General features: G+C 35.5%; 1 protein-coding gene across 2 annotated transcripts; it reads right to left on the bottom strand.

Annotated features, from left to right (window-relative positions):
- On the bottom strand, positions 1-11,560 carry LOC107612929 (uncharacterized). Of its 2 annotated transcripts, none has more exons than XM_016314718.3 (5): positions 11,436-11,560; positions 11,146-11,230; positions 2,425-3,017; positions 1,006-1,181; positions 1-911 (listed from the first exon to the last, which is right to left on the bottom strand). In XM_016314718.3, exons 2-5 carry the CDS (start codon positions 11,165-11,167, stop codon positions 458-460), a joined length of 1,245 nt encoding a protein of 414 aa, XP_016170204.1. In that variant the 5' UTR covers positions 11,168-11,230; positions 11,436-11,560; the 3' UTR covers positions 1-457. The 2 variants fall into 2 exon arrangements, with proteins under 2 accessions (XP_016170204.1, XP_016170203.1); XM_016314717.3 differs by having other exon boundaries at positions 11,376-11,453.
- Between the last annotated feature and the right edge of the window lie 5,637 nt (positions 11,561-17,197).

The following is a 17,197-nucleotide window of genomic DNA, read 5'->3' as shown; positions in this document are numbered from 1 at the left end:
TGGCCACAGGAAATATAGCTATTTTTCCATTATAGCAAGGAAACAAACGGTCCTACTACCTTCATGGATTATTTAATGCATAACTTAGCATGCCTTGGCATGTAAAAGCATCAACCCTAACTACTACCCTTTCCTCACATTTCCCAAGTCAACAAGTCAGCTTTACAGTTTTGACGCTCCCTCTTTTCTTAAGACTACTTTGATGTTTGGCAGTCACAATAGTAAGCAAATGAGCCAACTAATTTTCTCCACACTTCCATGAAGCAGAAACCTCACCAAGCAGCTAGGAGTACATGCTTCCACTAGTAACACCACCACTACTTTCATAACCCATTTCCACTTGCTCTTTTTCTTTTCTTTTCTTTTCTTTTTCCTTATACTTTTTCCCCCTTTTTTTACATAGAACATATAAGAAAAACATATGATTTGATCATAATAGATCAGAAGGTGCTGCCAGTTAGGCAGAAGCCCATTCAAAGTAATGGCAGCGAGCACCTCTAGTTGTGGTCCAATTTCCACATCCAAAGAAAAGGCTCCCTTGCTTGGGCCCTGGTTTCCTGATCATGCCCCTACTGCTTTTTACCCCGCAGTAACAGTATGGGTGATACTGAATCATGGGGGTATTCATTTCCCTTCCTTTGTAGGGGCAAAAAGGGAAAATGGTTGGTTGTTCAGGAGCCTGCTTCCATACCAATGATCGGTCTGCAGTCTGCCACATTATTGAATTGGTAATGGAAAACTTAAAACCCCTGTGCATGAGTAGCGCCAGCAGACGAGCAGTATTTTTGGCATCATCAAGGCCACAGTGAGCACGGCCCTGCCAGGCCAAGCCAGCTATTTCAACAGCCTCCTTTAGATTGCAGCGCACAGCACCAAAGACCTCACGAAAAGGAATCCTCAAGTTAATCCAGCTAACAGAAGTTAAGAAGCAAAACAAAAGTCAGCTGAAAAATCAAATTCTGATAAAACATAGTTAGATATTTACTTCTGAACTACAATATTTACCGGTTGAAATAAGGTGGCTTCCTTATTTTCTTGAATCGGCACTCGGATTCGAGCATCACCCGACAATCCCAGTTGGACCAAGTAACCACAGCAAAATTGGAGTTCTTTATTCCCTTCTTCTCAAGCCACTTGTCATGCCTAAGTAAAGCCTCACTCAATGTAACACCTCTGTCCACCTGAACCCAGACAATAAGAAATATAATTAACAATCTACACAGACAGTGACAGACAAAATATAGGCGAAACTAATATTTAATGATTGGATATGAACACACTAAAATAAAGATTTCCACCTTTATATTCATGAAGTTCAATCTAGCATGCATCTTATTATGTGTTACAGCCATTGAGCCCATAATGCAAACGTAAAAACAGTTCATCATTTATGAAACATGAATTAATTAGGTAAAACTCAATGGATATCAATCATCCAATCACACATACACATTGGATGCTAAAGATACAGCAATGCAAATGATGAGAATCAGCCACAAGAAGAGAATTGAAACTTAGGGACTAAAAGGGAGCTTGTCGAATATCACTGGACTGAAGACGATCATCTATTTCTAACCATCCTTGTTTTCAACATCTTTACACTTTCAATTTAGTCACTTCAACTTTCTTCCAATTAATGACATAAAAAGTGATAGAGAGAACTAAGAAAGTGATTGTAGGAAAGGTCCAGTAGAGCAATGGAGGGATCAAGATATTAGTGAGGTCCACTTTACTAAACACGAAGCTAAACCAACTAGTTGGCTAAGGATGGAAAAGGGTGAGAAGAGATGTCAGTTAGAATTACCAGGAGACAGTGGTTAGTAGGCCAGATTGAAGTATCAAGGATGCAGGTGAGAACTGGGAGGATCTATTGTGTATACCCCTCCGCCAACACTAATACCCAATAACACACCTATACCTGATTCTTTTTCACCATTTCCCTCTGTTGATCCCAGTTTGCATAGAAAAGTAAAACACTAGTTGGTAGAATGTCAGATTTGAACTTGTTAACAGTAACAGAAAGAGACACCTACATGTCAACCAGTTAACACGTTGCATAAACAGACAACAATCATATATGATAGAAGTAAATTTTGGTAGATTTAATTAACAGAGGAAGACCCAGAACTCAAATCATCAATTAAAAATCTCTCCCCCCCCCCTTCTCTCCCCAAAAAAAAAAAAACAAATAACCATGCACTTTTTGCTAACAATCACAGAAGCCATTTAATAGTGACCGAGATAGGTAGGGATCACTGTAGAAACTGACATTTGTGCAAAGGCAATCACCATTTGCAAATTACAAATATCACAGAAACCAGGATAGTTTATATGCGCAACAGCACAAGGACAAAATAGTGGGTTGTCCTGCCCTTTTCTGTTGTTTCCTTCAGAAAGTAAAGACTGGGTTTTGCCTTAACAAACCTGAATTTGCTGGATACCAGTCAGATCCTTGCAGAAATCACTCAGCAGCTGATTGCAGGTAGGCCTCACATATGTCTGGAAACATGCTTCCAGCTGGCCAGTGACACTACTCACTATGACAGATGGAAATTCAATTATTTCTTGAGGGTGGGGATTTTTATCCTTGTCGCAGGTAGCCTCAAAGTCTATGACAACAAAATACTGAAATTCTTGATATTGCTCCCGTGGGTAACCCTGAGCAACCATATTATATGGAACATACTGAAGCTGGCTCTCAAAAGGATAAGGACAGAAATGGCCCTCAAAAGAATTCGTTTGGCATTGCTGAACCTTGTGAGAATTATAATGGCAGGCTGTCCAGGTGCTATAGTCATGGTGATAAGTAGGTTTACCACGAAATTCAATGGAAGGATCAAGAAACTCACTGCCTACAGAGCGATTAGGTTCAGCAACATCCCCAGCTGGATGAGTACCAGGCTCATTTTTAAGCTGTTTCAAGCCTTCCATAGAACTTCCATTACACTGAAAATTGCAAGGGGGACCCTTGCCCTGGAGGCATTTGAGGGATGCCTCACAGTTTATTTGCATATGTTCTGCACAAAAAGAAAAGCAGCGAAAGAAACAAGATCAAAATGAGAACATTTTATCTACAAGGTCAGAGACTGAAACAATTTTTTCCACAAAGAGGGTAGTAGGGACCCAGGTTTCACAATCGCAACACGGAACAGATTAGAGAAAGTGTATGGCTAGGTGCAAATCAACATTAGGTAATTTATTTTCAATTAAATCAATAAAGCATTGTGAAATAAGTCATTATCCATGCCTATCTGGTCAACTAAGATATATCTGATAAATTCAAACCAACATGCTATTTAGCTAGTTTTCTTTCCATTACCACTTCCATATGGAAATGATAGACTACTAAATTTATGCGGTGTCACCTATAAAACCTAGTAGCCTTTTGAAATGATATTTAGTCACAAACAAATATACGGAAACTGAACTTCAAATTTACGAGAAAATCTGAGCTTTCTCATACCAGGACAAGGCAAATAGTAAATTGATTATTTCCAAGAAAGTATGCGTAGAATTTCTCTTCCAACCCCAACTACTTTATGGATAATAATAATAATAATAATAATAATAATAATAATAATAATAATAATAATACTCTTCAAATTACACATATATCTATATCTTTATTTGTACATATATTAGAAAATTATATTTGGTAAGTAATATCTATATATGTAATTAATTAATAATTACTCATCAACTCTCACTATATTTTTATTTATATTTATATATAAATATAGATAACTAACCATTAGCTACTATAAATCACTAACTGAATGTTACTTTTCTTAATTTTATTTTAGCTTCAGAAAAATAAATGAAATAATTATTTTAATGTTTATACTAAAAATAAAAAACAAAGACAATGGACTGATAGCCACTTAACTGCCTTTCAATCCACTAGTATTCACAATACAATAATAATTCATCCAAAATGAAGTTCCAAAAGTCTACCTCTTGATAGCCAGAATTGCCACGGTATATGGGAAGGAAGGACAATAGACTAAGATAAACACTGAAGAAATCTATGACCATTATTAGAATGCCTAATTCTAGAAGAAGCAACAAAAGAAACATTTATACAATGACTACAAAGAAATGGGGCTTATGGAGAATTCGAGATTTGGGTAGAAGTAATAAGTTCAAGTTGTGGTGATTACTCCTTGAGGTAGCATTTGGTGGAGAGATAGAGACAGAAAGACTGAGACTGAGAGACAGAGATTGAAATAAATCTCAGTATTCTGTTTGGTGCAAAGTGAAAGACAGAAATTGAAACAAGAATGAAATTCTAATTTAATTTGTACAAAAGGTAAAATTGGAATTAATTAATTGAAATGAAGGTATTTTAGGTATAAAATGTTACCAAAGTTTCAGTCTCCATCTCTAAAAATTTTAGTCCCTGTGTCCCCACTTTTTGGAAGTACTGAAATACTGAAATTTTGGGGACAAAGACAGAAATTTTAGTACCAGTCTCTAAACTAACAAATATGATACTGAGTCTCAGTCTCCCAGTCTCTGTCTCAGTATCTCAAAACAAACGCTACCTGATAGTTGAGATACCAAAACAAAGCATGCCTTGTTAAAATTTTCTGTTAGCTTTTTCAGGCAATAACTTACTAGTTACTACATTTCTCTACTTTTTAGAGCCATACTATTGAGTAACAAGTTGAGTGACAAGGGTAGCCCAATAGACCAAACTGTCAGTCTCTCACCTGGTTAGCTATTGGAGAGTAGATGTTTGCAACTTCACCATTGAGAAGTGAATAGACTGCTTTTACTATCCTGGAGGTCACAATGTTGTGCCAAAGCTCATACTCTACTTTTGAGCGACAAGGGAAACTAAGAAAACAAAGGTGAAGACTACTTTTTGGCCCCTACATGTGTCCTAATCATACTAAAAGTTTCTCATTAATACCCGGCGATTCAGTGATACAATTAACAATTTAGTTTATGCTGTTAGAAGTTTCTATATTTTTACGCATTAAGATTGCTATCAAATTTAACCAAATTTAAAAAAAAACTTTCCAATGAGATTATAATGCCCAACAAGATGTCAACAAGTGGAAAAAGAGCATCTTGATTCATGTCTACAAGAATAAGGGAGATACACAAGTTTCAAAGAACTAGTTTGATTTTATGTTGGGTAGATCCTCCCCCCAATGATGCTATATACTTGAAGGAAAATGATAGAGTGGTACCAGAGTTACCAAAAGAATCTACCCATGATGTTCATTAACTTAGAATAGGCACAAGATAAAGATACCTTATGGAAGGTCTTAGAAAAGAAGGGAGTAACGATTACATATATTAGTGCAATTAAGAATATTTAGATGGAGCTACAACTAGTATGTAGACTTAAGGTAGTGTGATAAAGAAATTCCCCATTGCTGTAGGACTACATCAACAATCATCTCAACCCATATTTTTTCACATCGATTTTGGAATTGGTTACTAAACATATCCAAGAACCCGTACATGCTTTTTACCGATAACATTGTCCTTATGGGAGAATCAAGTGAATACTTAAATCAAAAGCTAGATTTCGGGTTTAAAGCTTTAGAAGTGAATGGTTTGCGCATAAGCCGTATTAAGACAGAACATATCGAATATAAGTTCACCACAAGAAGGGAAAACAGTAATACAGAAGTGAAAATTGAAAAAAGCACCTTACTACAAGTGTAAAGATTTAAGTATCCTACAAGTATTATACAAGATACGGAAGAAATCAAGAGGGCTATAAACCCTAGGATTCAAGTCGGTTAATCAAAGAGCAAAATGCACCTGGTTTTATATGTAACAAAAAAATACCTTAAAATAGTGGAGTCTATAGTGCCTTATACAAGTGTTATTAAAATTGATGTCATTTTTTTACATTTTGGTAACACTTTTTCTTTTATTTTTTTGAAATTAAAAAAGCGTAAAATAGTAAAAAAAATTTTAATTTTAGCAACATTTTTTAGGCACTATAGCCACCATATCATAAGCACCATAGCATGTACCTTAAAACTTATGCTTAAATTGTATCACTACCATTGGACCAGCTATGTTATATGAAAAGAAGTGTTAGACAGCAAAGGATAAGCATAAACATAAACTTAATGTGACAAATATGATGCTTAGATGGATGAGTAGCCAAACAACTATAGACCAAATAAGAAACAAAAATATAAGAGAGCCTAGTGTTGGAAAGATAGAAAAATCTCATCTTAGGTAGTTTGGACATGTAGGGAGAAGATTGGCAGAGCATCTAATTAGTAAGGTGGATCAAATGGAAGATAGACAAAAGGCAAAAGGTAGAGGAAGTGAGGAGGATTGAAGCTCGATCGAGACGAAATGACTGATGATGTCAAGAAAAGGCATTGTAAGAGCCCGCACCTCCTCTATCAATGAAAGTGACCTCAGAGGAGGAAGAAAGCTTTAGCTTTGGTTTATAGCTCTCTTCCCAATAGGTAATGATCAAGAACATCTATTCGATCTGCTTGTGTTCATGACCCTATAAGAGCAATATGTTTTCCCTATCAGTTAAGAATTGCCTCCAGCACCTTAGAAGGTCTCTCCCCAAATTCATGTCTCACCCTCCCCAAAACATTAGATTCCACCACCACAAGCTTCCCAGGTTCTGCAACACAATTGTAACCAGCCATAGGGTTCATATCTTCCTTGTCCTCCACACAACTCACATCGTCGACCAAAATAGCCTTCTCCTTATGCAAAATGATGCACCCGTGTCGACATGGTAGAAACAAAGATGGAGCACAACTGATACGGTGCACTTTGGAAGAAGGATCTTGGGCATGATCAAACTGGCGTCGGAGAGCAGCAGTAGTGGTGCCACTTCTGTTTCAAAAAAAGGGAAAAGGAAGAGGTTTGTGGTTGAGTGAGAGAAGGGAACGAAGTGGTGGCTTGACAATTTGCTCATGGTAGTCACAGCATTGGTTGGTGCTAGCGACTCCAGTCTTGGTGGCAGCACTGGTGTTGTTGAGGAAGTGAGGAAGATTAAGGAAGGAGTAGGGGGGAATTGAAAAAATAAAGTTTGGCTACCTATTCACCATCAAAAAATCAACAATGACAGTAGAATTGAAACTCATTTCATATATTATGAGTCAAATTGAATCAAATATATGCAAGGATAATTTTGAAACTTCTCAAAAACATCAAGAACAAAAAAGGTACACTTTGCTCTTTTAATAAAATGACTGATACAATCATACAATCCTGAGATGAATTTCTTCTGGACCCAAAATAACCTTAACTGAACACCACTTAGGGATTGGCCATGATATATATGGAGTGAAGGGGTAAAATGTGATTGTGTAGAACTATAGATGCAACTAAAATTAATGGAGGTACTTTTGGAATGCATCACCCATCATTAGTTATATTAGGGCTCCAACTAAATAAACTAAAAGGATTCCTGTTATGTCAACCTAACACTACTCAAGCAATACTCTGTTTGACCTCACACTTTTGTAACTTGAATTGTATGCATTATAGATACATGATTATAAATTTTAGCCTATAAGAACCAAAGGAAAATTGAGAGAAACTATAAAAACTCCATAGTAGGTAAATCATTTAGTAATAGAGGTAGTTACTTCATTGAGGGAAATTTTTATTTTAAGTTTTTTGGATAAAAATAATCATTTTAAAAGAAATGAATAATAAAAGCAAGAGGATAAGAGTTTCTCTATACAAGAGCAAAACAATCAAAAGATTTATCTATAAAACATAGCATTCTAGTCTCTCAAGGAAGAGGATAAATTTTGCCAACTGACTATTCCACTTCAGGTCCATTTTCCATTATTTTCGACTTCTTTTTCCGCATTATTAACCTTCTAAAACAATTTCTAAAGGGATTACAAATGCAAAGGAAGGTAATTAAGTTCCCAATTGTGAGCAGTTTTTATTTGCAGCCACAGTTTCCCACTAAGGTTTGGTCTCCATTTTTGCAACAATGGTTAACTCAATCCAACTCTTAAGAGGTGTTTACTGATGTGATATTGTATTGAGTATATTGAATAGTTGGTGTACCTTTTCAAACATATCAAAATTTATAAAGAAAATTTCCTATTAATCATGCAAAAAAATAGAGTAATAGGACAAGTAGGTTAATGGAGAATTTTGTGATGGACTAATAGATCCTAGAGGGAAAAAAGTGCCAAGTATATTCCTGAAGACTTGCACCGTTGGACTTATAGGTCCTTGACAAAATGGGACAGCAGAATAATAGAAGGACGAAACGTGTCTAGTATTCTTCAAGGACTTACTTGGTATTTTTTTCCTCAAAAACCTACAAATCCATCACAAAATTCCTCAGGACTTACTTGGTACCCTTTTTTCTTAGGGGTCTATAAATCCATTGCAAACTTCTTTAGAGACCTACTTGTGCAGTTGTGCTATTACTCCAAAAGATAAAAGACAACTTAACAAGAATAATGGTGCCTATTAAGCCACTAGTAATCATTGTAGCTACATTATATTATCATTTGACAATACTTTAAAATGTACAATATATGATGAAACAGTACTAAACAAACAAGAAAGACTAATAAAGAGAAGATACAAAAACATGAAATCAAAATTAGTGGTCATTCATTTTGAGACTGAAGCTTGAAATTATATTGAATTTGAGAGTGAAAACTATATACGGCAATATGGCAGATCTCAATGCATATTGCATAACACTCATACTGACATAAAAATCTATCCTTAAAATTCATGTGGCTTCAAATGTTCTAAGCCACGTGACAATAAAATTCTAGTACATTCAGCATCACACTAATGTAAAGTCCCAATGTAACAGGATGCATAATATGAAGATACACTCCTGCAACATCCTGTTAATTGAGGAGAGGAGGACAAGCTATGGTGACCCAAATCATAAAACAAACAACAAGGCATCTGTTTCCCCTTGCACAAGAAGACAAATAAACACCAATTAAAACTAGCCATTAAGTCAGAGTGAACATCTGAACTGAAAGTCAGAAAGGCAATGATTTACAATTAGGTTCAAACGTTCAACCATTTACATTCAAGAAATAGGATTCAAAGAGATATTCAATACGATTGTTGCAACATACTTGTGGAATAGAGCATTTAACGCACGATGTCAATGATAACACATAATTTATGTGAAGGTCTTTGAACTCGACAATCTTCATTTTATCAATGTTATCATTATTCATCATATCGCTTATTTGATGCAACATGCATCAAGAATAATTAATAGATTCAATTGATAGCTCTCTATAACTTTAATTGAGTTTTAAATAGGTCCCTATAGTTTAAAAAAAAATTGATTAGATCCCAAAAAAGCTTGATTAAATGGATTATGAGCACATTCCCAATGTGGTGCATCACACATCAAACAATCTAGATTGTAATGGTACACCCATACGCCAATCAACCTGATCTATAGGAGGGCTTGCTATCTCCTCCCTCACACATGAAAGCGCTTGCTAGTCCAGCCATCTATCCAATTGCATATGGCCATCTAAAATAATTGAATTAAGCTTTGGCTTATGGAAAGCTTTCCCTCAAATCTCAATTCACCTCAAAGAGTGATTGATTATGATTGCAAATAATAAATTAAGCGCAGAAGAGAGACATATGAAACATATGACTTGCCAAGATCAATACACAAGCTCGAAGAAACGTTACCATCATCCACGTCAACCTAAGAAACACATCACATTGCTAAGAAATGAACCATTTCAATAAGTCTTCGATCCATTCCAACTACTCATAGCTAGACTTGACGCTGTTGATACTAAAATGGTTATCCGGTAGTGCTTCCATTAAGGAAGCTAAAACATGCAGTGGGGATTCCCACTCAGCCCTAGGTGGACTAAATCTAAATGTGGTCGCAAGCAATGCACCATGAATCTTCTTCAAGTCCTCTTCGTCCAATTCTTAGGGAACTTAGATTGAAAGTGTCTTCATGGAAGAATGTAGGTCCTCATCACAAATCCTTCTCATCATCTTGTTCTCCAAGACCAATGCAAAGTTGTAGAGGTGAACCTCAAGCGGGTATTTTTAGAGGAAGCGAGGTGCTCATTGCTCCAGCAAAAGCTAACGCCCTTGATCCTAGGCCTTGTGGAAGCCCAAGTTAATTGGAGTATTGTGATGTATACAGTGATCCTTTGAAATTGTGAAACACAAATATACTGGAATGTACAATTAAAAGGACATTCTGTTTAATTTAATGTTTTTGTAATGGATTACAAATTTTTGTTCGATGTGAGGAACTAGGGATATGACTACAAATTCTTAAACTACAGGACTTTTTAAAAAATGAGTGGAACTATAAGAACTTACAGAATAGATGAATAATTAAAACCTATACAATGGTAAGAAGAGCTCCCATCTCTTTAAAACATGAAGTATTGAACCTACTCATTTATCATATATTACACTGTCTGCAAAGTGCAAACTGACAATTATCTTTTGGAATTCAGGATTGTTAGAGAATGATGATTTGCTTATAACATCTCCTCATTGAGACCAAGCCTCTAACTTAAGGAAATGAATCTGAGTTCAAATTTTGGCAGATGTACAACCCCCCCCCCCCTTTTTTTCCCCCTTCTTTCCAAACATTCCCTTCACAGATACAGGTTTCCCTGCAAGGTCCATTCCGACCCTTAAACTCTTATTTATTAACAGATCAGCTCCACAGCATCTATCAAACCCAGCCTCCATTCAACTCATTCTCCAAGAAGCTACCCACTTACCATCCTTACTGAAACAGCCTCAATAGGCAAAAATGCTAAATCTACAACACGATCACAGATAAACCTGTATATTCAGATGCAAACCGCTCATTCAAACCCACATTCACACAACTCTCTCTCCAAACCCGTGATCAAACCAAATTGAACCAGCATAAAACAAGCACTGACCAGACCACTCAACAAAAATTTCCACAAGAAGAAAACGAAGCGCAAACAAAAATGCGCCTGCAATCAAACACCAAAAAAAGAAAAAGAAAAAGAAAAAAAACGTACACGATCAAAACCTAAAACCGAATAGAACGAAAAATTGCCACTAAGCAGAATCAAAACTAAATTAAATCAAATCAAAATATATGAAATCAAACACAATTTTCATTAGGAGGTAAACGACAAAAACAGAAAAATTAAAACGCACCTGATTTTTCAAGGGCCATCATGATCGTGAATATAGTTGAGATCCACCAGCGAGTACATGAGATCCTCCTACAAGAAAATCCCCCCTGAACCGGACAAAAAAGAAATAAATAAATTCGAGTTGAAACAACAATCACAGTTTCCATGCGAACACAGAAAAGCGAGTGAAAACCAAAGAGAAAACGCGAGAAAAGAAAGAACACACAGGCGTAGAGTGAGAGATGAGAGAACCTGGTTGTAGAGAGACAAAGCGAAGAGAGAGAGAGGGAGAAGGGGTTAGAGAGAAATTACCTATAAGATTTTATATCCAAACTCCGCTTAGTTAACTTGTTTGGTAGGGACACCGTATGTTAAAAGCTTTCCGGGAAGATGAGCGAGGCGCCCAGGCCCACGAATCAGTAAATCGAGTTACTTTTATTATTTCCATTTGGTACTTCAAAAAATTATAAAACCAATATAAGTTGAGAAAAATACTCGATTTATTTTTCAAGATATATTCGAACTTCAATTTAGTCTTTTAAATTTTAATTGTCTCAATTTAATTTTTAATTTTTTTAAATTTTAATTATGTTAGTCTCTGTAATAGTTTTCATCACAGAATCAATTAAAAAGTTTAAAGACTAAATTGAGATAACTGAAATTTCAAGGACTAAATTAAAATTCGAATGTAATTTCATGGACCAAACTGAATATTTTCTCAACATAAATTCCTTATCTTTTAGAATATAATTTAGTTTCATTTAATTTTTATGCATAGTTATTTTTACACACCCAATTGCTAGATGTCACACAAAAATAACTCTCTTCTATATTAATCACATTGATTATTATCTAAAAAAATAAATATAATTAAATAAGTATATAAAATATTTTAAATTATTAATATATCAAAATTAAACTCTTTAATATATTAAATAAATACATTTTAATAAAAGTAAAATCTCATTTTTATCTTTAATATTTGTCAAAAATGTTAAAATTATCATTAATATTTAATTTGTATTAATTTTACTTCTAATATTTTCTATTAGTTTTGAATAAACCCTATTCATCAATATATAATAGTGGAAAGATGGAATTATGGTACTAAAAAAAGATGTTGGGAAGGAGTGTTTCTTGGATTAATTCCAGACAAATTGAAAAAAATTGTTGCAATTCATTTTGTGACTAATATTATAGAGGTTTTAATATTATACTCAGGACAATTCACATAAATAAAATAAGCTAGAGATAGGACTGCACATAGATCGAATCGGATATAGCCTAAAATTCTATCAAATTTGCACTGCACTCATCGGATCGGATCGGATACGATATCTGCATTTTTTCAGACAGGATCCGATCCGCATACTTGTGGATCCGATCGGATCGGATATTGGGTATATCTGCATAATTCAAAAAAACTACTTTAAGATTTTGTTTGGCTATTTTTACAAAAAAAAAAATCCATAAATTTCATTTTTCACCTGTTTAAGCCTATTTACTTCTAAAATATTATCAATAAAAGTTCTCTTGAATAACAAAAACAAAATAACAACACAAGATTTAAGTTTAATTATTCTAAGTTAAAGTTCAACATAAAAAATTAAAAACAAGATATCATAAATTCATAAAATAATACACTAAAATTCATATCACATTAGGGTTTACTTTCTCAAAACTATGCTATTTATATGAGATGTGCAAATATGTGGATTTGCGGATCGGATCCGCGGATATCACTGCCAAATCCGCAATCCGATCCTACTATAGTGCGGATCGAATCTGATCCGATCCGATGACTCTGCGGATCGGATAATATCCGCAAAATTCGGATCGGATGCGGATAATTACTGCGGATATGCGGATATTATCCGATCCATGTGCAGCCCTAGTTAGAGAAATTGTTACGCAAATATAATATTGTGAAACTGCAGACAAAAATGCAATAATCCAAATTATATGTAATCTGCGACACCCTAGTGCGAAATCTAAATACACGTAATCCGCTACACCCTGTCGCGGATTACGTTGAGTAGCTGAAAACACATAAATCGCTACATTCTGTAGCGGTTTATGAATAAATGGGCCCAAAGTGTAATTCGCTACATCCTGTAGCGGATTATGAAGAGAGTGGCTCACTATAAAAACCGTGTGAGGCTGTTGCTGATTTCATTTGAGGAGTTTTGAAAAGGACTTAGAGAGAGAAAGTAGATAGAAGGGAGAGGATATTCTACGAGCAGTGGAACAATGGAATATGAAAGGCAGTTGTACCGGCTCAACGGCGTTGCTCACGTAGTCGGAACCATCAATGAAGAGGTAAGTCTCTTTATTTTCTTTCAGTTGGATGATACCTGTATATTTTATTTAATATTAAGGAAGTTATTTATTAATTAAAAAAATAGAACCTTAGTTTAGCTTAGGTTTTGAAATTTAAAATTTAAAATTAAATGTAAAGGATTTGAAATTTAAGTTGTGGATGGTAAATTAGTAATTTTAAAACCTAGGTAGTTTAAGTCTTGAAACATAAGTTATGATTTGGTGATGTCATTGTTAGAAATTAATCAGGTGTTCTTTATTTCTGAATATGCAGCCAACCCGATGTATTTATAGCGTTCGTAGGCAACAGAATATGCCTTTACATGATAGGATCATACCTTACTTGGAGAGGGCTGGGTTGTACCACCTAGCTAGGCTGAACGCGCATTGGTTCTGGTTGGATGAGCCTCTGGTCAGCGTATTTATTGAGAGGTGGCGGCCTGAGACCCACACTTTCCATATGCCATTCGGAGAGTGTACTATCACGCTCCAGGATGTAGCATATCAGCTGGGGCTGCCCGTGGATGGCCAGGCTATTTCTGGGTGCATGACTGACTTCCACCTGCACATCGAGGGGGCCAGACCGGCGTGGGAGTGGTTTCAGGAGTTATTTGGTGAGCTTCCGCCACCTGATAAGAGAAAGTTATACACGGTCCACTTCACATAGTTCCATGAGAGGTTCAGGGTGTTACCGGCTGATGCTTCCGAGGAGACCGTGTGCATATATGCACGTGCGTATATTATGATGCTTCTGCCAACATAGCTGTTCATGGACAAGAGTGGTAATCGGGTCCACCTTCGCTGGTTGCCATTTGTGGCGAGACTTGACGACATAGGCAACTATAGCTGGGGCGCAGCTACGTTGGCCTGGTTATACCGATGCATGTATAGGGTGGTGAACAGAAACGTCACCAACTTGGTCGGGCCCCTACAATTGCTACAGTCATGGATCTTTTGGCGGTTTTCCACACTGAGGCCGCAGGATTTTGACGCTTTTTCTTTTCCGTTAGCATCCAGGTATTCGTTAATACATGTATTCTTTCAAGATCTTTCAAATTATTACAAATTTATGTGATATTTCTGTCATTCAGATGGGCCACATATTTACCCACGTCTAATGGGAAGGAACAACGGATTATTCAGTATCGCCTGGCATTAGATCGACTGGGTGATCGAGATGTAAACCAGGTTCCTGAGTCCCAGCTGCCGGTCGACTTGAATGAGCCCGCAAGCAGCCCGTACGACACTTGGTTTGGCATGGGGGGACGCCACCAACTGCATTTGGAGTTGGGCTACAGGATGCTCCACCCGGAGATCGGCGAGCGACCAGAGTTAGGCATCTGGCTCGATGTGGCACAGGCTCGCACCTACTTGGTCCATTTGGGGGCGACCATGATGATGATGGTGACCAACAGTAGCGCCCATTGTGTTAGTTATGCCCGTTATATTTGTATGAATTATGACTTATTTATTTCCTGTTAGTGTTAACGACTTGTGACTATTATATTTGTATGACTTATGTAGTTAATTTATTTTGTGTTAGTGTTAATACTTGGTGGCTATTATTTTTGTACGACTTATTGCTTATGACGATTATATTTGTATAAATTCGTGCATTTTGCATCATGGGTTATTACTATTATACTGGTATTCATGGATTTGTTCTATAGTGAGCCACTCTCTTCATAATTCGGTACAGGGTATAGCGGATTACGCTTTGGGCCCATTTGTTCATAAACCGCTACAAGGTGTAGTGGTTTATGTGTTTTCAGCTACTCAACGTAATCTGCGACAGGGTGTAGCGGATTACGTGTATTTAGATTCCACGCTAGGGTATCGTGGATTACATATAATTGGAATTGTTGCATTTTCGTCTGCAGTTTCACAATGTTGTATTTACGTAACAGTTTCTCCAACTTATTTTATTTATGTAAATTGCCCTTATACTCACTTCGAAAACTATATAAAGTTTATGCTCCTAAACTATAAATTAAGTTTCAAAATTATCACTGGTCATATTGAAAAAGAGGTTAAATTTTAGCCAAACGAATAGTAGACCAATAAAATCAATGAGCTAGAAATATAATCCTGTTGGATTATATACAACTATTTGTAATTAACACAATAAATCATGAATAGTATTTCAACTTGTAACATCAAAATAAAATAAGAGACATCACTTATATATATATATATATATATATATAAAGGTCAATAAAATGCTTAATACAATTTAATTTTTGCCTAATAAACATAACTAATATTTTGAAATTTGGTTCAAATTAGTCGGCTGAATCGGTCGAACTGAGACTAGTTGAGAATCTAGTAAAAAGTCTGGCTTGTCAATTAAAAGAATCGTCGAAATTGAAAACCATTTTAGAATTGAAAAATCTATTGGAAATCGATCGATCAAACTGAACCAAGACTCGAACAGGTTTCATTGAATCCCTAAAAAACGAGAAAAAGGTAGAGAAAAATTGAATATGAATTTCTTCAATAAATTTTATCTCTTTCTTCGTTCGTCAACTCCCAAAATCAGAACTCCAAAGACTAGAACATCTAGTCTTAGCCCTTGGATTCGATGGTTCTACTTTTATCTTCTTCCTCGCACCCAACCATCGAATCCATTCGCCGCCATCTCGCTTTCTCTTCCTCGTTATCATGTTTATCTTTTTCGTTGGCTTGTATTTGCATATGTTTTTGTCACTGATTTTTTTATCTTCTGTCATTAATTTTTTCTTCACCTTTCATCTGCTTCATTGCAAGAAGCACTTAGACCATCTACAGTAGGGAACTCATCTCAATCTTTATTTATGGTTCATTTGTCATAAAAAGTAACTTCACATCAGTTTTTGCGTCATAAACAGTAAATAAAATCTCAAAACATCTCTTTCTCCTCCATTAGGAGGAAAAAATTTAGTTTCTTTTGTGGTTCCGCTTAATTAATTAATTAAAATAATTAAAATTAATGTAATCACTAATTTTTGTTTACAGTAATATTATTAAAATTTATAAATTAAGAAATAATTCACTATTATAAAAATATTAATATTCGAAAAAATGTAATAACTTCATAAATAACAATAATTTGCAAAATTACTTAATATAAATAAAAACATAGTTAAACTCTATAGTTGACAACAAATATTGTGAAATTGTCATATGTATTCAATCTAGTCCTCTTTCAGTTGTCGATGTTGCTGCCTATTCTGAAGCTGGGCATTTTGTTTGGAGAAATTGATGGTATGGTACAAAATCTTCCTCTCCCAACTGAGGTTGTGATAAGTCATTTTTGACATCGTCATACTCTAGACCTTGAACAAAATTTCCTGCATAATAGTCTCTTTCATCCTCAATTATCATATTATGCAATATAATATAAACTATCCGTGTATTTGCAAGCTTCTTCTTTCTCCAAAAGCGCACTCAACCACCTATAATTGTAAAGCGTGCTTGCAACACTCCGAATTCTCACTCCATGTCTTTTCTTTGCTCTTTTTGGTATTGTGCAAATAACTTGCTTTTCTCTTCATGTGGCTTTGATATTGATTTGACAAATGTGGTCCATTCAGAATAAATATCATCCACTAAATAGTATCTCATAATATAATTATTACCATTGATAGTGTAATTTATCTCCAGAGAACAATTATTTAGAATATCATTGAATAGTGGTGAACGAACTAACACGTTGATATCGTTATTTGAACTAAAAATTCCAAATAATGCATGTCATATCTAAAGGTCCGAAGATG

Source organism: Arachis ipaensis, chromosome B8, assembly GCF_059453495.1.
Source record: "Arachis ipaensis isolate K30076 ecotype BB chromosome B8, ASM5945349v1, whole genome shotgun sequence".
NCBI lineage: Eukaryota > Viridiplantae > Streptophyta > Magnoliopsida > Fabales > Fabaceae > Arachis > Arachis ipaensis.
The sequence above is the reverse complement of the archived record's forward strand: the minus strand, read 5'-3'. Positions and strand labels throughout refer to the sequence as shown.

What these genes read in the sequence shown, in the direction of transcription:
- LOC107612929 (XM_016314718.3), bottom strand. Translation starts at nt 11,167, where the DNA reads ATGATGGCCCTTGAAAAATCAG. An exon ending in GATGGCCCTTGAAAAATCAG is followed by an intron (nt 3,018 to 11,145) that starts GTGCGTTTTAAT and finishes CTTTTTGTGCAG; the next exon opens with AACATATGCAAATAAACTGT. An exon ending in CTGGTATCCAGCAAATTCAG is followed by an intron (nt 1,182 to 2,424) that starts GTTTGTTAAGGC and finishes GTCTGGGTTCAG; the next exon opens with GTGGACAGAGGTGTTACATT.